Raw genomic sequence first — 18,383 nt, 5'->3', positions numbered from 1 at the left:
ACATCTTGATGATCCCCAAGACTTTTGGGAAAATACTCTGTGGACTGACAAGACAAAAGTTGAACTTTTTGGAAGGTGTGTGTCCCATTACATCTGGCGTAAAAGTAACACCGCATTTCAGAAAAAGAACATCATACCACAGTAAAATATGGTGGTGGTAGTGTGATGGTCTGGGGCTGTTTTGCTGCTTCAGGACCTGGAGGACTTGCTGTGATAAATGGAACCATGAATTCTGCTGTCTACCAAAAACTCCTGAAGGAGAATGTCTGGCCATCTGTTTGTGACCTCAAGCTGAAGTGAACTTGGGTTCTGCAGCAGGACAATGATCCAAAACACACCAGCAAGTCCACCTCTGAATGGCTGAAGAACAACAAAATGAAGACTTTGGAGTGGCCTAATCAAAGTCCTGACCTGAATCCTATTGAGATGCTCTGGCATGACCTTAAAAAGGCAGTTCATGCTCGAAAACCCTCCAATGTGGCTGAATTACAACAATTCTGCAAAGATGAGTGGGCCAAAATTCCTCCACAGCGCTGTAAAAGACTCATTGCAAGTTATCACAAACACTTGATTGCAGTTGTTGCTGCTAAGGGTGGCCCAACCACTTATTAGGTTTAGGAGGCAATCACTATTTCACACAGGACCATGTAGATTTGGATTTTGTTTTCCCTTAATAATGACAACCTTCATTTAAAAACTGCATTTTGTGTTTACTTGTGTTATCTTCGACTAATATTTAAATTTGTTTGATGATCTGAAACATTTAAGTGTGACAAAAAAATAAGAAATCATGAAGTGGCAAACACTTTTTCACACCACTGTATCTCATTGCGCTTTTCCTATAGAGCAGGTCTAGACCGTGATCTTTAGCACAATAGAAATTCCACCTAGAATTTTAAAATAGTAATAATGTAATGGTTGTGGTAATATTAATATTAATAAATTAATAATAATAGGAATCACAGTCATAGGAATAATAATGACAATAATAGTAATAGAGCCAATAACAACAGAATGGCGCAGCATTCTGGATCAACTGGAGACTCTTAAGGGACTTATTTGTGCAACCTGATAATAAGGAATTGCAATAATCCAGCCTAGAAGTAACAAATACATGCATAGTCTTTCTGCATCATTTTGAGACAGGATCGGTGAAAAAAGGCAGTCCTTGAAGTTTGTTTCATGGAGGAGTTAAAGGAAAATTCCTCATCAAAGATAACTCTGAGGTTCCTTACGATGATGCTGGTGGCCAGAGCAATGCCATCTAGAGTAACTATATCTTTAGATAATGTTTTGGGCCAAGTACAATAACTTCAGTTTTATCAGAGTTTAACATCAGAAAATTGCAGGCCATCCAGGTTTTTATGTAATTAAGGCATGCTTGAAGTTTAGCTAACTGGCTTGATCGTTAGATATAATTGGGTATCATCCGCATAACAATGAAAGTTTCTGGAGTGTTTCCTAATAATATTGCCTAAAGGAAGCATATATAAGTTGAATAGAATCGGTCCAAGCACAGAACCTTGTGGAACTCCGTGACTAACTTTGGTGTGCACGGAGGACTCATCGTTAACATGTACAAACTGAGATTGATCTGATAGATAGGATTTAAACCAGCTTAGTGTGGTTCGTTTAATGCCAATTGAATGTTCCAGTCTTTGTAATAGGATGTAATGGTCAATGGTGTCGAATGCAGCACTAAGATCTAACAAGACATTGAACTAAGTACAAAATGAAAATAATTCAAATTGAACTAAGTACAGAGACAAGTCCTGTACTGTACTTGTCTCTGTACTTAGTTCAATTTGAATTATTTTCATTTTCATTATGGCTTTGGCAATTCAATGTGCCAGCGAAACAACGCCCCCAGTCTATTGCATTTACATTTACCATGCTTTTTTGGTGTCAAAATTCAAATCGAAATGCAATCTGTCAGTCCTCTTATCAAGGCGGGTCTCTAGTTAGGATGTCACTTCCTCGTTCAGTGATTGGTTAACACTTCGACCACGCCAACAATGTTCGTCTTGATGGGTAAGTTGCTTTCTACCTCAGATAACGTCCATATGTTCAACCTAGAGTTCAGACATTACAAGGTACAACTAAAAAGGGTCCATTTGTGTCTATTATTGGTAATGTACATAACAGTGCAAAACACATCTATGCTTCAGTTATTTTTAAAATTGTTCAGTGGCCCTGCAAAGACTTCCACAAAACTTTCCCTGTCTGACTCAGGTTAATTTCTTTGTTTAAAATGCATAAAACAGACATCATTTAGACTGTCTGACATGAGCATCAAATATTGTTGTATTCCTTAAATTCATGATGAATAGTCCAACCTTGACATAGACAAATACTTATGTGGTGTATTATGCAACACACTTGCCATTCATCCTATTTCTTGTAATGCAACAATAAATAACTTGCTCAGAGCCAAGTTCACCTGTAGAGTAAGTATTTAACAAATCATTTTTATTGCTGGGCTGGCTGTCAAATATTATATGCCTTATAGGCTATAATGCAAAAAAGAATTTATGAAGAAAATCTAGAAGAAAATCATCAAACTTACATGTTTTTTGTACCCATTTACAGTCAAAGTTGATGACCATTTTAAACACTTTGCTCAGCTTAAACTTCTCTGAACATTTGTGCACTAAGTCTAGTTAAAACTTGGAAGCAGCATTGAAACCCCAAGGTTTACAAATATATTTTGTTAAATGGTCTGTACTTATATAGTGCCTTTCTAGTCTTTTCCGGCTACTCAAAGCGCTTCAACTACAAATCACATTCACCGGCTGATGGCAGGTGCCAACTGCTCCTCAGTTCAAAGAAATAAACTCATTCACATACAGAAGGCACAGCCCTAGGGAGCAATTTGGGGTTCAGTGTCTTGCCCAAGGACACTTCGACATGGGGGAAGCTGGGATCGAACCCCCAGTGGTGGATGACCCACTCTACAACAGTCGCCCCTTCTTCTTTAGTTAGTTCATTTAGCTCATTCACAGCACATAGCATGTATGCTCACTCCTCTTTGATGTTTCTGCCTCTTCACCACTGTCTTCATCATCACCTGCAGCAGACTGTTTAAATAAATCCGTTATCTAAGCACTTTGCTACAGAGTCCAGTAAGATCTGGGTAGATCCATAGATCTACAAAAACAGTTATATTGAGGCCACAAAATACTATTATGTGCGCACGAGATACAATTTGCACGTTTTAATTACTTTGTGGCCATGAGAGACTACTTTGTTTCCATGTTTTAATTACTTCGTGGCCATGAAATACTACTTCATTCCCATGTTTTAATGCCTTCTTTCGCATGTTTTAATTAACTCGTGGACACAAGGTACTACTTCATTCCCACATTTTAATTAACTTGTGGCCACGAGATAAGTGTATCTAAAAAGAGCCAGCACAACGGAACAGCTTCTCTCCCCAAAGCATAGAGTTCATCCAAAGGTTCCTAGTCCCTGGGGAAAGTTCCTGCGATGGAAACACAGTATAATTTAGAACGCTAGCGACAACAGCAATGGGTACTGCCTGAGACAGATAGTAGTTATCGAGCTTTGATGTTGATGTTTCCTGTTATTTATTATTATGTATATAATTAAACCCTCTTCTTAAAAAGCCCACTCTTGATCCAGGAGTTTTAACTAACTATAGACCTACATCTAACCTTCCCTTTCTCTCTAAGATTCTTGAGAAAGCAGTCACCAATCAGATGTGTGACTTTCTACATAACAATAGTTTATTGGAGGATTTTTAGTCAGGATTAAGAGTGCATCATAGCACAGAGACAGGGCTGGTGAAAATTACAAATGACCTTCTAATTGCATCAGACAAAGGACTTGTCTCTGTACTTGTCTTGTTAGATCTTAGTGCTGTATTCAACACCATTGGCCATCACCATTGGCATTAAAGGAACCGCACTAAGCTGGTTTAAGTCCTATCTATTAGATCAATCTCAGTTTGTACATGTTAACAGTGAGTCCTCCATGCATGCCAAAGTTAATCACGAAGTTCCGCAAGGTTCTGTGCTTGGACCGATTCTATTCAACTTATATACGCTTCCTTTAGGCAATATTATTAGGAAACACTCCATAAACTTTCATTGTTATGCGGATGATACCCAGTTATATCTATCAGTCAAGCTAGATGAACTCAAAATGATGCAGAAAAACTAGTCCAAGCATTTGTTACTTCTAGGCCGGATTATTGCAATTCCATATTATCAGGCTGCCCGAATAAGTCCCTTAAGACTCTCCAGTTGATCCAGAATGCTGCGGCATGTGTACTGACAAGAACTAAAAAAGAGATCATATTTCTCCAATATTAGCTTCTCTGCACTGGCTCCCTGTAAAATCCAGAATAGAATTTAAAATCCTTCTCCTCACGTACAAAGCTCTTAATGGTCAGGCACCATTGTATCTTAAAGAGCTCATAGTACCTTATTACCCCACTAGAACACTGCAGTCTCAGAATGCAGGGTTACTTGTGGTTTCTAGAGTCTCCAAAAGTACTCAACTCAACTCAACTTTATTTATAAAGCACTTTCAACACCACAAGTGGAACCAAAGTGCTGTACACAAAATATAAAAAAGAACAGAAAAAACAGAAAACAAACATATGACATACACATGTACAAAGCATTGTCAAGAGCTAAAGAAAACAAATAAGTTTTAAGCGCACTCTGAAAACCACCCAATGAAGGACAAGTTTTTAGAGACAGAGGGAGGTCATTCCATAGCCTAGGAGCTGCAACAGAAAACGCCTGATCACCTTTACATTTTAGACGCGTACGTGGAACCACAAGAAGCAACTGATCATTTGAGCACAGAGATCTGCTGGATTGACAGCAGCTGATTAAATCAGTAACATACTCAGGGGCTAGACCATGCAGAGACTTGTATTGAATTCTGTATCATATGGGTAACCAATGTAGGTTAATTAAAACCGGAGTAATGTGTTCTCTCTTCTTAGTACCCGTTAAAAGTCTAGCAGCTGAGTTCTGAACAAGCTGCAAACGGGAGAGAGAAGCCTGACTCACACCCAAATACAATACATTACAATAATCCAAACGTGAAGACACAAAGGCATGAACAACCTTCTCCATATCATTAAAAGTAAGAATAGATTTCAATTTAGATATTGATCTAAGATGGAAGAAACTATTCTTAACAACTGCATTGATTTGCTGCTCACATTTGAGCTCAGAGTCAAAAATGACACCAAGGTTCCTCACGCTAGACAGTTTTTTCCCAGGAAACAACCCCAGGCAGTCAACATCCACACACCCCTTATTTCCAAATAAAATGATCTCAGTCTTATCCTCATTTAATTGGAGAAAGTTATTTGCAAGCCAGCACTTAACTTCTGGCAAACATGCATGAAGAGACTGAATGGCACTATTATGCCCATGTTTTAGTGGTACATAAATTTGAGAATCATCTGCATAAAGATGATACTGAATCCCGAATTTCTCAAAAATAGAACCTAGAGGGAGCATATAAAGGGAAAAAATAAAATTGGTCCCAGTATTGAGCCCTGTGGAACCCCACACACAAGGGGGGCAATGGAAGAAAAATAATCCCCTAAGCTGACTGAAAAAGTCCTATTCTTTAAATAGGAAGAGAACCATTTTAGGGCTAAGCCCTGAATACCAACCTGATATCTAAGACAATCAATGAGAATGTTATGATCAACTGTATCAAATGCCGCTGTAAGATCTAACAAGAGCAAGACAACATAGTTACCAGAATCAACACCTTGAAGGATGTCATTAGACACCCTCAAAAGAGCCGATTCTGTACTATGACCAACTCTAAAACCTGACTGGAATCTATCGCAGATGTTATTCCTAATTAAAAAGTCATTAAGCTGTGCGTGCACAATTTTTTCTAGTATTTTTGAAATAAAAGGCAATTTTGAAATCGGACGAAAACTACTCATGTCAAATGGATCTAAGCTGGGGTTTTTTTAAAAGGGGCTGAATAACCGCGTGCTTAAAACTAACCAGAACAACACCAGATGACAAACTAATATTTATAATAGACAGAATACTTGGGCCAATTGAGTCAAGTACCTGCTTAAACAGAGAAGAAGGAAGCACATCACTAGAAGACCTGGTGGGCTTCATATTAGGAGTTATATCCTTAAGCTGCTGCAAAGAAACAAGCATAAAACTGGTCAAATGGTACTGAGGGGCAACAGAAACAATAAAATCATTACCAACAGATGAAATTAGAGATCTAATTCCATCACCCTTACCAATAAAAAAGTTTAAAAACTCTTCCCACAGTTCAGCAGAAGGAGTGAGTGCAGGAGTAGCAGTAGGATGAAGAACAGCATTTACAGTAAAGTACTCTAGAATTATTACAGTTTCTGGAGATGATGACAGAGAAATAATTTGATCTAGCCAATTTAACAGCTCCTTGATACTCATTCAAATGGTTCTTCAAAATCTCATAAGAGACTTGTAATTTATGTTTAACCCATTTGCGTTCAGCCCTCCTACACTCCTGCCTAAGAGCACGGATAGTACTGTTCAACCAGGGCTGCGATTTGACTTTTCTTCCCCTATTTTTGACAGGAGCCGCAGCATCTAATATCTCTAAGCAAGAAGAGTTAAACTGATCGACCAACTCTTCTAAACCCATATAAGAAGAGTGTGACTCGATCAATGAAAATAAAGGAGAGACATTAAAAACAGCTGAAAAACTACTCGCTGTACATGGATTAAGTATGCGAGATGAAATCGAGGCAGAAACAGTATTACCCGGCACAACACAAGGGAAATTAGTATTTAAAATAACAGTCTTATGGTCAGAAAAAACAGTATCAACAATCTTCAGGCTATCAATAGAAAATCCCAAAGATAATACAAGGTCAAGCATATGACCACGTTCATGAGTTGGACACGAAACACATTGCAAAAAATTAAACGACTCTAATAAATTTAAAAATTCTTTGACCAGGGGCTTTGAAGGACAGCACACATGTATATTAAAATCCCCCAAAATTAAAATATTGTCAAAAGAAGGGACAATACCAGATAAAAATTCAGAAAACTCCTGTATAAAATCTCCATGAGAGTTTGGGGGTCTATAAATCAAAACACATAACACAGATTTAAAAGAATTCAGCATAATTAACTGAGATTCAAAAGAGCTAAAGGACACAGAAGGTGAAAATCTACACTTAAACTTGTCTTTAAAAACAACTGCAAGACCCCCACCACGACCAACAGACCTAAGGGGTACTGAAAAAACTGCAGCCAGGAGGAGAGAGTTCGGAAAGAGAAATCAATTCATCAGCATTAAGCCAAGTCTCAGTAACAAATAAAAAATCAAGTTCATGAGAAAGAAAAAGATAGTTCAGGATGAAGGTCTTATATGCCAGAGATCTCGCGTTTATCAACGCCATAGTCACTGGAGTGGGAGTGGCATAAGAAGAGGATCGCAGAGAGGAGTCATACAAAGTAACCGAACTACTGTCACGTAAATAGCGAGGATTCCGATGATTAACTCCTCGATCTGCAGACTGTCGCCTACAATACAAACAAAAGAGATAAAGTAGAATGGGAGCCTTCAGTTTTCAAGCTCTTCTCCTGCAGAATCAGGTGAGTCCTGAACCATCCCTTAGTTATGCTGCTATAGGCCTAGACTGCCGGGAGACTGCCCATGATGCACCTCTCCTCTCCTTCTCTCCATCTGTATGCATTCTTATCCCATTAATGCATGTTACTAACTTGACATCTTCTCTCTCCCATAGTTTTGTGCTTTCTTGTCTCTTTCTTCTCTTCTTCTGTCGCTTTCTGCAGGTATTTCTGCTTCCGGACCTGTAGTGTATGGATCTCTGATTGTGGGCCACCTACTGCCCCCATGATCCTGCTCAACACCTGCTACTACAATTATTATCATTAGTCTCATTATTATTATCATTATTTTTCCTATCATTATCATTACTATCATTATTTTATTAATATTAATATTACCACTACCATCACATTATTATTTTAAAAATAATACTATACTATAATAATACTATACTATATAAGTATAAAATCCTGCTCTCTCTCTCTCTCTCTCTCTCTCTCTCTCTCTCTCTCTCTGTTTGTCTGTCTCTCTCGACCCAACCGGCAGCGGCAGATGGCCGCCCACACCATCAGAGAACTCAACTGACTTGAAGCAACAATTTAATAAATTAAATTAATAACTTTATTGCACATTAAAAATAGCAGTGAAACTATTTTAGGATCTATCAATACACAGAGGTGGAACAAGGTCAAGGTCAGATTAATTACTCTAAGACAAAGGTACAAACTGAAATGAGGTAGTAAGGTCGTCTGCTAACGGTTTAAACAGCATCACTCAGCTGGTGCTCTGCGCTCCCAGTCCAGGCAGATTCCACTAATAGGACCGCTAACTAGTTGTCACAGTCTGTCATGTTCTCTCCAGCCACTACACTCCCTCACCCGATTACTGATTCCCTTCACCTGTTACCTAGTACACACCTGCATCCAATCAGCACTCCCCTATAAATCCCAGCTCCTCACCACAGTCTGGGTCCGGTCTCGTTTAGACAAAGGATTGTATTCTTGTCTCCTGAATCTACCACGCCTCGGACTAAACCACAGAAGGAATAACCTCCAACGATCACCCAGCACCCAGTACGTCGATCCCGGCTCCTGTCTACTCCAGTCCTCCGTGTGTGTCACTCCAGCTCCAGATCCTGTGTGTCTTCAGTCTCCCGTGAGTGTGTCTCTCATCTCCTGTGTGTGTGTCACTCCGGTTCCCAGCCCTGTGTGAACCTACTCACCTGTGTTCAGCCACACTACTCCAGAGCTCCACACTACTCCAGAGCTCCACGATCTCCAGTGAAAGGACAGTATACTTCCATCCATCCATCATTCTCCTCGTGTTTCAATAAACCATATCAGTATCTTCCCTGTGTCTCCGGTCTGTACTGTCCGTAACACTAGTTAAGCAGCAGTTAGCGGTTACTTAAGAAACAAGTAAAGCTATCTGTCCATTGGGAAACGCTGTAAATCACCAAGAGTGGAAGCAAAGCAGCCGGAGGACATCAGAGGGAAAACCAGAAAATATTTTCCCCATAAAATATGATCTTTGTGATGTTGCAAATGGAGCTGCGGTGATGCAAGAAACATTTCAAACTTGATCTGACAATACAGTATCATCATCATCATCCAGTTTCACCAAAATCAGTGAATAAAGTTATATAAGTTGTGTTTTTGTACAGTAATCCAGTAGTCAGTGAGGCCCGGCCACCTTCTCGTCTTTCTGCCACAAGCAGACTACGCAAATGAGCAAAGCAGCAGATGTTCAACCAAGTGACATCATAACTGAAGACCCGCCTTGATGAGAGCACTGACAGTTTTCATTTTCATGTTGACCCCAAAAAACCATGGGGACATGTAAATGCAAAGACTGGGGGAGCTGTTTTGCTTATTGCATTTGAATATTATCCATAGTATAGCAGGCTAAGTCTTAATTAAATGTCAAATGCAGTTTTCATTTTCAGTTTGACTTAAATATTGCTTGCATAGATAGAAAATCAGGTTACATTGTTTATATTGCATATTGAAAATTAAATGTCAAACAGCCTTTCATTTTAATATAGTCAGAGAACGCCCGTATGTGAAAATGAAAATTGGATTTTTTCATTTTTACTTAAATAACACATACATGTGTGGAAAATTATAATGCTGTTGTGGAATTTCATTTTCAAGTTTATCATTTGAATATAGTCTAGTATACGCTTCAATAGAACACTGGTGTTATTTTCAATAAACATATATTACTATCAGCCATCACATAAATTATAACAGTCTTGGTCAGGTAATGGGCTTAACAAAACAGAAATCCTGTAAAGGACTTCAACAATGGACAAATGTCAGGCATGGACACTTCACCATTGTTGGGCTTTAAGGCACTTAGCAATACTGTGTAAAAATACTGTTTTCTGTAGGGATGAAATGAACTTCATAACACAAAAATAGCCCAGAAGTGATGATGTACAAAGCTGCCACTTAAACAACAAAGAAATGTAGCTATAACATTGTTCACAAACCTGCAGGCGTTGTCTGTCTTCCCTTGACTGGCAGCAGCTGTTCCACCTGCATCGCTGGGTGAGGCAGGTAATGTAGTGTGAAGGGCAGTGATGACATGCAGGTCTGAGCTGGATGCTGGTGACCACCTCAGGTCACTCAACTGCACTGGAAGAAGAGGACTTCTGGTACTGCGCTTACTGGTAGGGACTGGTCAGAAAAGGTTCTTCACCTCAGAACAACCCAGATATCATCCACACTGAGGTTGGTCCTCGTGGTCTATGGCTATCTAAGCCCCACGCTGGACTGATGATCCAGACTTAGACTGTGGATGGAAAATACATTGCTATGACTGATGTATCCGAATGTAGGCTAGACAAAAAGTAAAAGTTGGAAAACCTTGATTAGCTAGCTAATGGCCGCAGTATTCTCCTGTTTTAGAAATACTGAATAGAATTATATCGTCCAAAACAGTCTGCTTCCTTATGATAATCAGAGAAAAAAAATAGTACTCACTTGTATGGTATTGTGTGGGTGCAGCATGGTGAGAGAATCAGCATTTAATCTTTCCAGTATCTCTCTGTTGATCGTGACGCTATCAATCTTTACCACTGTAATATGAAACAAACCTCACGTAAAAAGCTCACGTTAATTTCAATCTGTTTTTGCTGGAATTAACATGTTAAGATAACACACTAACACAATAGTAGTACTTTTTTATTATGGTAAATTAAACCAAATTATGTATTTTACTGTCACTGTTAATGTTTAATGCACCAAGTTAATATTAAGTTAGCCAGTGTGAATAGTGTGAATTCACAAAACCAAATTTCAATGTATCATCACCATTGCATTATTTCTGATTGGAATCAACATATATTGCTAAATGCCTTTAGTGAGACCAAGCTTCATCTCACTCCTTTTCTTTGATATGCACAATGAATACTGAACTGATTGGATTACCCAACTAAATATCTATCAGTAAACAGTGCAAAAAATATGAATCTACAAAACGGTGTAGTCCCTCATTCATCCAGGAGTGTTCCATTGTAGAAAAGGTTTCAGTTGTAGTCATCTGGACAATGTTTTCAAATTCAAGATGTTTCGGCTCCCATCCAGAAGTCATTCTCAACTGTGAAAATGGTTCGAGAACTCAGGAATTTAAGCTACTATGTGTGTGTTGCTTAAGCCCTGCCCTCAGGGAGGAATCTTCCTGAGTACTGTTTACCCTGCCTAGTTTCAGAAAACAATAGGCCTGATTACTGGGCCATCGTGGAAACAAAGGTCAGTTTCAGGTGAATGAACCAGTTGTTTATGTTGTCCTACCTGCCTGTACAAAATTCCCTTATCCAGTCTGAGTCTGTTCTATTCATGTATCAGTCTCCGTGTCTCTTGTCTTTATCGTTAGGGTTCCATCCATTCCTTTTTAGTGTTATCACCTCACAGATGTATCCCATTTTTGGGAAGCCCTGATGTCCTCTGTGGTAAACTTGGGTGTTCTAGCATAAAGTGAGTTATCATCTCTAGAACACAACTGCAATGCTGCCAACCATGGCACGTCCTTGTCTCTCATAGCCGTGTCCCCCTGCCACATACCGGAAACAACATCTGGGGGCATTATCTCAGTATAACTAACCCTAAAGTGCTGGAAAGAATCCTGCTAACAAGGTTGGAAATGTCTGTTCTAACCTCTGATAATCTGACGGGAAATGGGATGAGGTCACTGGAAAGGGGCAGCCAGTCACAACAGGCAAACACCTAAAATCGAATACACCACATAGGCCAATTCCAAAAAAGCGTGTAGCCCAACTTATTGGGAAGCGATGTATGATTTCTTGTTCAGTCAATGGTGTTCCCCATCAAATGCTAATAGATTTGGGGGCTCAAGCGACAATAGTGGGGAGGGCGTGGGTTGAGAAAGCACTGCCTGGTGATCGAATCCCAAAAATTCCCAGGTCATCAGTATACATAAGATGATTGATAACAGTTTCCAACAAGACTTGTCTTGGTCATCCATAGGTCATCCATATACACATTGAACAAAATAGGAGACAGAATTCCACCTTGGCGAACACCATTATTTACATGAAATCGGGCAGATACAACATTGTCCCATATAACCCTCAGTGTTTGATGGGCATACCAGAATACTAGTATTCTAAGTATATATTTTGGAACACCACTAGCAAACAATTTCAGAAAGAATTTTTCATGATTAATTCTGTCAAAGGCCTTGGATGCATCAATAAAACACATAAATACAGTGTAATTTTGGCTTCCATATTTAGCAACTATTTCCTTTAGAGCATAAATACACATATCAGTGCCATGTTTTCTTTTAAACCCAAACTGATTATCAGAGATGAATACAGATTCTTTTTTTAGGATTGCTTTTAGGGTAACAGGAGAGACTCCCTCACTGAATGATTTAGAGCGTTTTGGGTCCGATCCCGGTTTCCCCTAGCCCACATGTCGAAGTGTCCTTGGGCAAGACACTGAACCCCAAATTGCTCCCAAGGGCTGTGCCTTCTGTGTGTGAATGATTAGTTTCTTTGGACTGATAAGCAGTTGGCACCTGCCATCAGTGTATCATTGTGTGTGAATGGGGTGAATGTGATACGTAGTGTGAAGCACTTTGAGTGGTCGCTATAAAAGTACAGTCCATTTACAAAAACAAAGAATTTGGCCATTACTGCATCAAGACCCTTATCCTAATATTATCTATTCAGCTACATACTCATACTCGGCAGCGACCGAACAGGAATGTAAAAGTTACTCATTCATTTGGAAACACTGATAAAGTGGTAACACATTTTTAGCAACATAAAACAACATTTCCACATCTGATGTAAGCGTATTGTCTCATTTCCGGTCACCGGTGTTTGTGTTTTACTAGTAGCGTATTTTTGCTGCTCTAGCTCATCACAGTTAATTTTGTTCGATTCTTCATTATAGTGACAAACTATCTGCTATACATTTAAACATACACTAGTTCTGCTCAAGCACTCATAGCTCTCTCCTTCTTTTAACGACTTTCTCGCTAATCCAACCGTTTACACGGTATTAATTTTTACTAGCTACCGTTCTTTAGCTTAGCAGCTGCAATGGCTACACTTTCTCCCTGTCATCTGTCGGTGTGTCCAATGTTTAGCTATTCCTCTGCCTCCTTTAGTGATAATGGTACATGTAATATATGTAGTTTATTTGTAGTATTGGAGGCGAGGGTAAGTGAATTGGAAACGCGGAGCGGCAGCGGCGGATGGCCACCCACCGTTAAGTTTGGTTCTGTCCAAAGTTTCTGCCTCTTAAAGGAAGTTTTTTCTTGCCACTGTCGCCAAATGCTTGCTCATGGTGGGATTTCTTGGGTCTCTGTAAATAATATTATAAAGAGTATGGTCTATACCTGCTCTATAGGCAAAGTGCAATGATATCACTTCTGTTATGAACTGGTGCTATATAAATAAATTGAATTGAATTGAATAAACCATTACTGTAAGATGCACAGGATTAGCCTACGATTTTCTCTCTTCTGTAAAGCAATGAGGAAAATACTTACAGGCGGCGGGTCCTCGGATCTCCAATGGGACTGATTCTCACAGTGTCTTGATCGATGAGCGGATTTTTTAGCATTATCAGTCGCTTTTAAGTTATTTTTTTACGTTTTTAGCCAATTGATCAGAAATGATCTTATCTGTTTTACTAGTCTTTTATTATTTTATCACAACTCCATTGATTTTACGAGACTTCCCCGCTTGTGTTCTTATCAAATTACACTTTGCTTACTCTGCCAGCTGCTGCTTGGCTGGCTTGTTTTTTGCTTGGTGGCTAAGCTAACAAACACAGCTATGCGAACTACACCCTGTGAGGACTGTGTGCTATTCGTGAAAGCAAACAGAAACATAGCTGACTTTAAGGATGATATTCGACGGCTTTCTGATGAACTGCAGAAGAAAGACTCTCATCTAAACAGCTTCATGGACATGACTGGGCAGTCCAGACGGATTGATCCAGGACACAGTTCTGTGGGACTGCTCCATTTTTCTACGGCTTTCCTTCTGCTTGACACCGAATCATCAGGCATCCTGGGCCGAGTTGGTGGTCCGTGGTTGCAAGAGAGACCTGGACGAGGCTGCCTCACCCCCTAAGCCTCAAAACCAGCTTCTTTCAGTTAAGACTTTTAGCCAAGGTAAAGTCCTATCTCTCTCCCAACGACTTCAAGAAAGTTATCCATGCTTTTATTACTTCTTGGTAGGATTACTAAAATTCTTTGTACTTGCGTTTAGAACAGTCATCTCTTTGTCTTCTGCATTTAGTACAAAATGCAGCTGCTCGTCTTTTAACTGGAAAGAGAAAGCGCAATCAGCACCAGTTTTGGCCTCCCTCCACTGGCTTCCTGTCTGCTTCAGGATTGATTTTAAGATTTATTGCTTCCTTTTAAGATTTAAATGGGCTGGCGCCACCTTATTTGTTACATTATCATGCTCCAGTTAGAGCACTGAGATCGACCAACCAGATGCTCTTGGATGTTCCGAGGTCCAGGCACAAAAATAGAGGCGACCAAGCCTTTGCAGTGGCTGCCCCTAATCTCTGGAACAGTTTACCTCTTCATATAAGAGCTGCCCAGACCCTTGAAACTTTTAAGTCACTGCTAAAGACCCACCTCTTCTCGTTGGCATTCAATTCTAGCTCAGCTTGACACCTTGATTTAATTTTCTATTGTGCTGCTGTTCTTTTATTGTGTTCATTGTTTTATTTTCTTTTTATGTATTTATTAACTTTTATGTTTATTTATTTGGTATTTTATCCTGTTCAGTACTTTGGTCAACAGTGGTTGTTTTAAATGTGCAATATAAATAAATTTGACATTGACCTTATTGTACGAAGCAGGCTAACTAGCACCTGTATTGCATTTGTGACTCTCTGCAAATTCAATCAATTTAATACACAGTATCTGTCACAATCACCCAAAACACAACAAGCAGTTTTTTAATCATTCCCCTTTGTGTAAGTAAAAAATAGAGTTTGCAACATGTTTTTACAGTACTTGTTGATTAATGAAGAGATTCGCACTTGTTTTGATTGACTCAAGACTTGACTGGTACTGCCTCAAAGCATCCAAACCTTTTTTTCCAGCTTTTGAAATACAGGGAGCCTACCGTGCTGTGAATAGCTCAGGCCCATCCTACATCCAGGACATGGTCAAACCATACACCCCAGCCCGTCCACTACATTCTGCTACTGCCAATCAGCTTGCTTCTCCCTCTCTATGAGGGGGGACCAGCTACTGCTCAACAAAATCGCAACTGTTTGCTGTCCTGGCTCAACAATGGTGGAACGAGCTCCCAATTGACATCTGGACAGAAGTAAGTCTACACATCTTCTGTTACAAACTGAAAACTCATCTGTTCAGACTGCACTTTGGCCCATAAAATAAAACAAATAGCTTTATGCTGTTTCTAAATCTAGCCCTTGAAGCAGTTCAGCATATTTGATGAAGTTGATGTATTTGCATGATTCTAGCAATTTTTGGATTGTATCCACATGGCTGAAATACAGTTATTGTAAGTCACTTTGGATAAACGCTTCAGCTAAATAAATGTAATGTAATAAGGGAAATATTTTCTCATTACTCTTCAATCATTGAATACTCAGCATTCATCCAGCTGAATATAACATGGTTTTGACTGGATAATACTTTTTAATCTCTAGAGATCAAAAACTCTTGTTTAGTGGGGGAACAGAATGTTTCTCAGCATCCACAAAGTCTAAAGTTGAAAGCTCATGTAAGGAGACAGAGCTGACACCACAAGCACTGTAATTCTTGACTGCATGATGGAGGGCAAAGGTCAAGAATAAAACAATCAGAAATCAACTGGAAGGCCTCATCTTTTTTTTTTAAATCAACAACAATGTTCCCTCCTACAGTAACTGTGGGCGATCAAGTGAAATGGTGCAGTCAGCGGCCACTGGCATTCATTGTCTGCGGACAAAATTTTGTAGGAAACCTATATAAAAATATTAATCCTAAGTAAGCTGAGTCTGAAAATGATATTAGAAATGCTGCCTAATAGGGTGATTGTAATTCCACTGGTTACTAATGCAATTTCACAACTTTTCTATCCAGACTCCAGGCAGTTGGAATGAAGAAAAGCTCCAAGAGTGAGACAGATGTGGACATCCAAGTCTTGTCAGTTTAAGAGGATGCCCTTACCCTGTCCTACACTGCAAGAAATGATGGTAATAAAACGTGCAACCACTATGGAGTGTTCATATCTTCAAGAAACAAGATAATATTGTAAATGAGATGAAATAATTTCACTTTTTCTAATTTTCCAAGCTGTTTGTTTTTCTATAATAATATCAAATCAAGTAATATGTTTTTATTAGAAAAGTACTTTACTAATTTCAACATTTTGTCTGGATGGTCTCCTATTTGGGGAAAACTAAAAACAAGCAGGGCTGCAGCAGGCATATCGTGTTCTCAAATTGCCTTCTCTTAGCAGTACCTCTGCCTTTGAACGACTCGTCAGAAGGGACTCTTTTTTTATTTTTATTTTATTTTATTTTTTTGCAGTGCGCTGCATGTGGTGCTGATGCTGCGTGCTCCTGAGCTAGAAAAAGCCCCCTGGAGTCTGAAGTCCAATCAGAGCGCTTATCAGACTTCACCATCCCGTCTCGTCGGCGCACTCGTTCACCACAGTCCCTCGTCTCTCACACTCTTCCTCCTGCCTCTGACAGGAAGATGGTACCGTTCACCGAGCGTCCTGCACGCGGACCAAAGGCGTCACTGGCCGACTCGCTCCGGGACTTTTAAACTCATCATGCCGTGTTACACTAGGTTTCTGCTTTTACTTTTGTGTTTGATCCTGATCGGGGAGTGCAGGAAACACAAAACTAGGAAAAAGCGGTGGTCCGCGCCGACGGAGACTCACAAGCCCGGCACGTAAGTACTGAAAACCATTTTATATTATATTTTGATTAAACTGAGATGTGAACTCTGACCTCCAGAGCTCATCATTGGGCAAATATCCAGGAGATCAAGGTCACTTGTGCTTCGCCTTTCTCCATCGTAGGCTACCTCTAAGAACTCACATTTAGGCACCACTCTGTGCAACAGACCAATTAACACTTAGCTATATCAGTTTGACACCTTACAGAAGAGGGACAGAGGAAGCAGCTTTGCGGATTTCCCCTCCTTTCCATTACCAAGAACATCCTGAATGTAAACATTTTCATTTAATCTGTGCATGACCAAAATCTCTTCCTATTAATTTCCAGTCTAAATCATTCAGTGAGGTTTTGGTAACTAATACGACCCGTCATACGCGGTCGCACTGCTATTTGGGGGATTTATGTGTCGGAACCAAGCTGTCCTTGAGCTCTGCAAGGCTTTGAGTAGTCAGAAAGACTAGAAAGGTGCTATATAAGTACAGTCCATTTACCATTACTCCAAACAGAGACTGAAAAGTGGAGGAATTGCAGGAAGGATATTCTCTTTAACCCTATTGTCTGGCTGGTATATTTTCTCTGTCACACTTAAGTCGTTTTCAAACAGGGTCAAACATCCCTCAGCAGCAGCTTCAGTTGTGTTCTGCTATGACTTGCATGAATTTATATTACTAGCAAAACTTGGATTTCATCTCTTTGCCTGACAAACTGTACCAGTACCAGGCAGTAGCCTACTTTATTCCACTTTTCAAAAAAGTGGGCTCTGCATAGTAGGACAGCAAATTATTGATTCATCTTCCCATTATTTTCTGTAATTGTTTTGTCTCTAAAATGGTCTCTAAAATGGTCTCTAAAATGGTCTCTAAAATGTGGTAAATGTGTGCATAGTAGGACTGCAAATTATTGATTCATATTCCCATTATTTTCTGTAATTGTTTTGTCTCTAAAATGGTCCCTAAAATGTGGTCTTTCACTTTCCCGCAGCCCAAGCTGACCTCTTCAAATTGCATGTTTTGTCTGACCAACACTTCAATACTCCAAGATATTTAATTTACTCACAGAAGACTAAGAAAACTGATTTCTTGCTGATTATGTTTCTGTCAATTAATTAATCAACTAATTGTTTCAGCACTACTTCATAGAAATTTCAGCACAAATTTTGACTCCTTTCAGAGTAAGTCCAAGCATTTTGGGGGCCCTAAATCTAAGCAGAATTGTATTTTTAGTGCCAAACCAATTGGTTTTAAAATGAAATTTGCTACATGCAAATGTGCATAACAACTATCACCTACAATTAAAATCACAGAAAGAAAGAAATTCATTCACCCTGGTAACCTGCTCAGTGCTACCTGTTTACTGTTTTTTATTAGG

At 39.5% G+C, this 18,383-nt stretch overlaps 1 protein-coding gene and 1 long non-coding RNA gene across 2 annotated transcripts in view; one reads left to right on the top strand and one right to left on the bottom strand.

The window, feature by feature from the left end:
• Positions 1–4,564: 4,564 nt before the first annotated feature.
• On the bottom strand, positions 4,565–12,559 carry LOC122862839. Its single transcript, XR_006374854.1, has 3 exons — positions 10,581–12,559; positions 10,088–10,389; positions 4,565–6,158 (listed from the first exon to the last, which is right to left on the bottom strand). It is a non-coding gene; the product is annotated as an uncharacterized LOC122862839 (long non-coding RNA).
• A 3,629-nt stretch (positions 12,560–16,188) lies between these two features.
• LOC122863332 (gamma-aminobutyric acid receptor subunit rho-2-like) overlaps positions 16,189–18,383 on the top strand; it is a 45,781-nt gene continuing 43,586 nt past the window's right edge. The window contains exons 1-2 of the mRNA XM_044169739.1: positions 16,189–16,301; positions 16,639–17,007. Of these exons, the coding sequence (XP_044025674.1) occupies positions 16,658–17,007 (350 nt within the window). The 5' untranslated portion in view covers positions 16,189–16,301; positions 16,639–16,657. The remainder of the gene's footprint in view (positions 16,302–16,638; positions 17,008–18,383) is intronic.

This window comes from Siniperca chuatsi, linkage group LG16, assembly GCF_020085105.1.
Source record: "Siniperca chuatsi isolate FFG_IHB_CAS linkage group LG16, ASM2008510v1, whole genome shotgun sequence".
Lineage (NCBI taxonomy): Eukaryota > Metazoa > Chordata > Actinopteri > Centrarchiformes > Sinipercidae > Siniperca > Siniperca chuatsi.
This window is presented reverse-complemented; position numbering and strand designations above follow the sequence as displayed.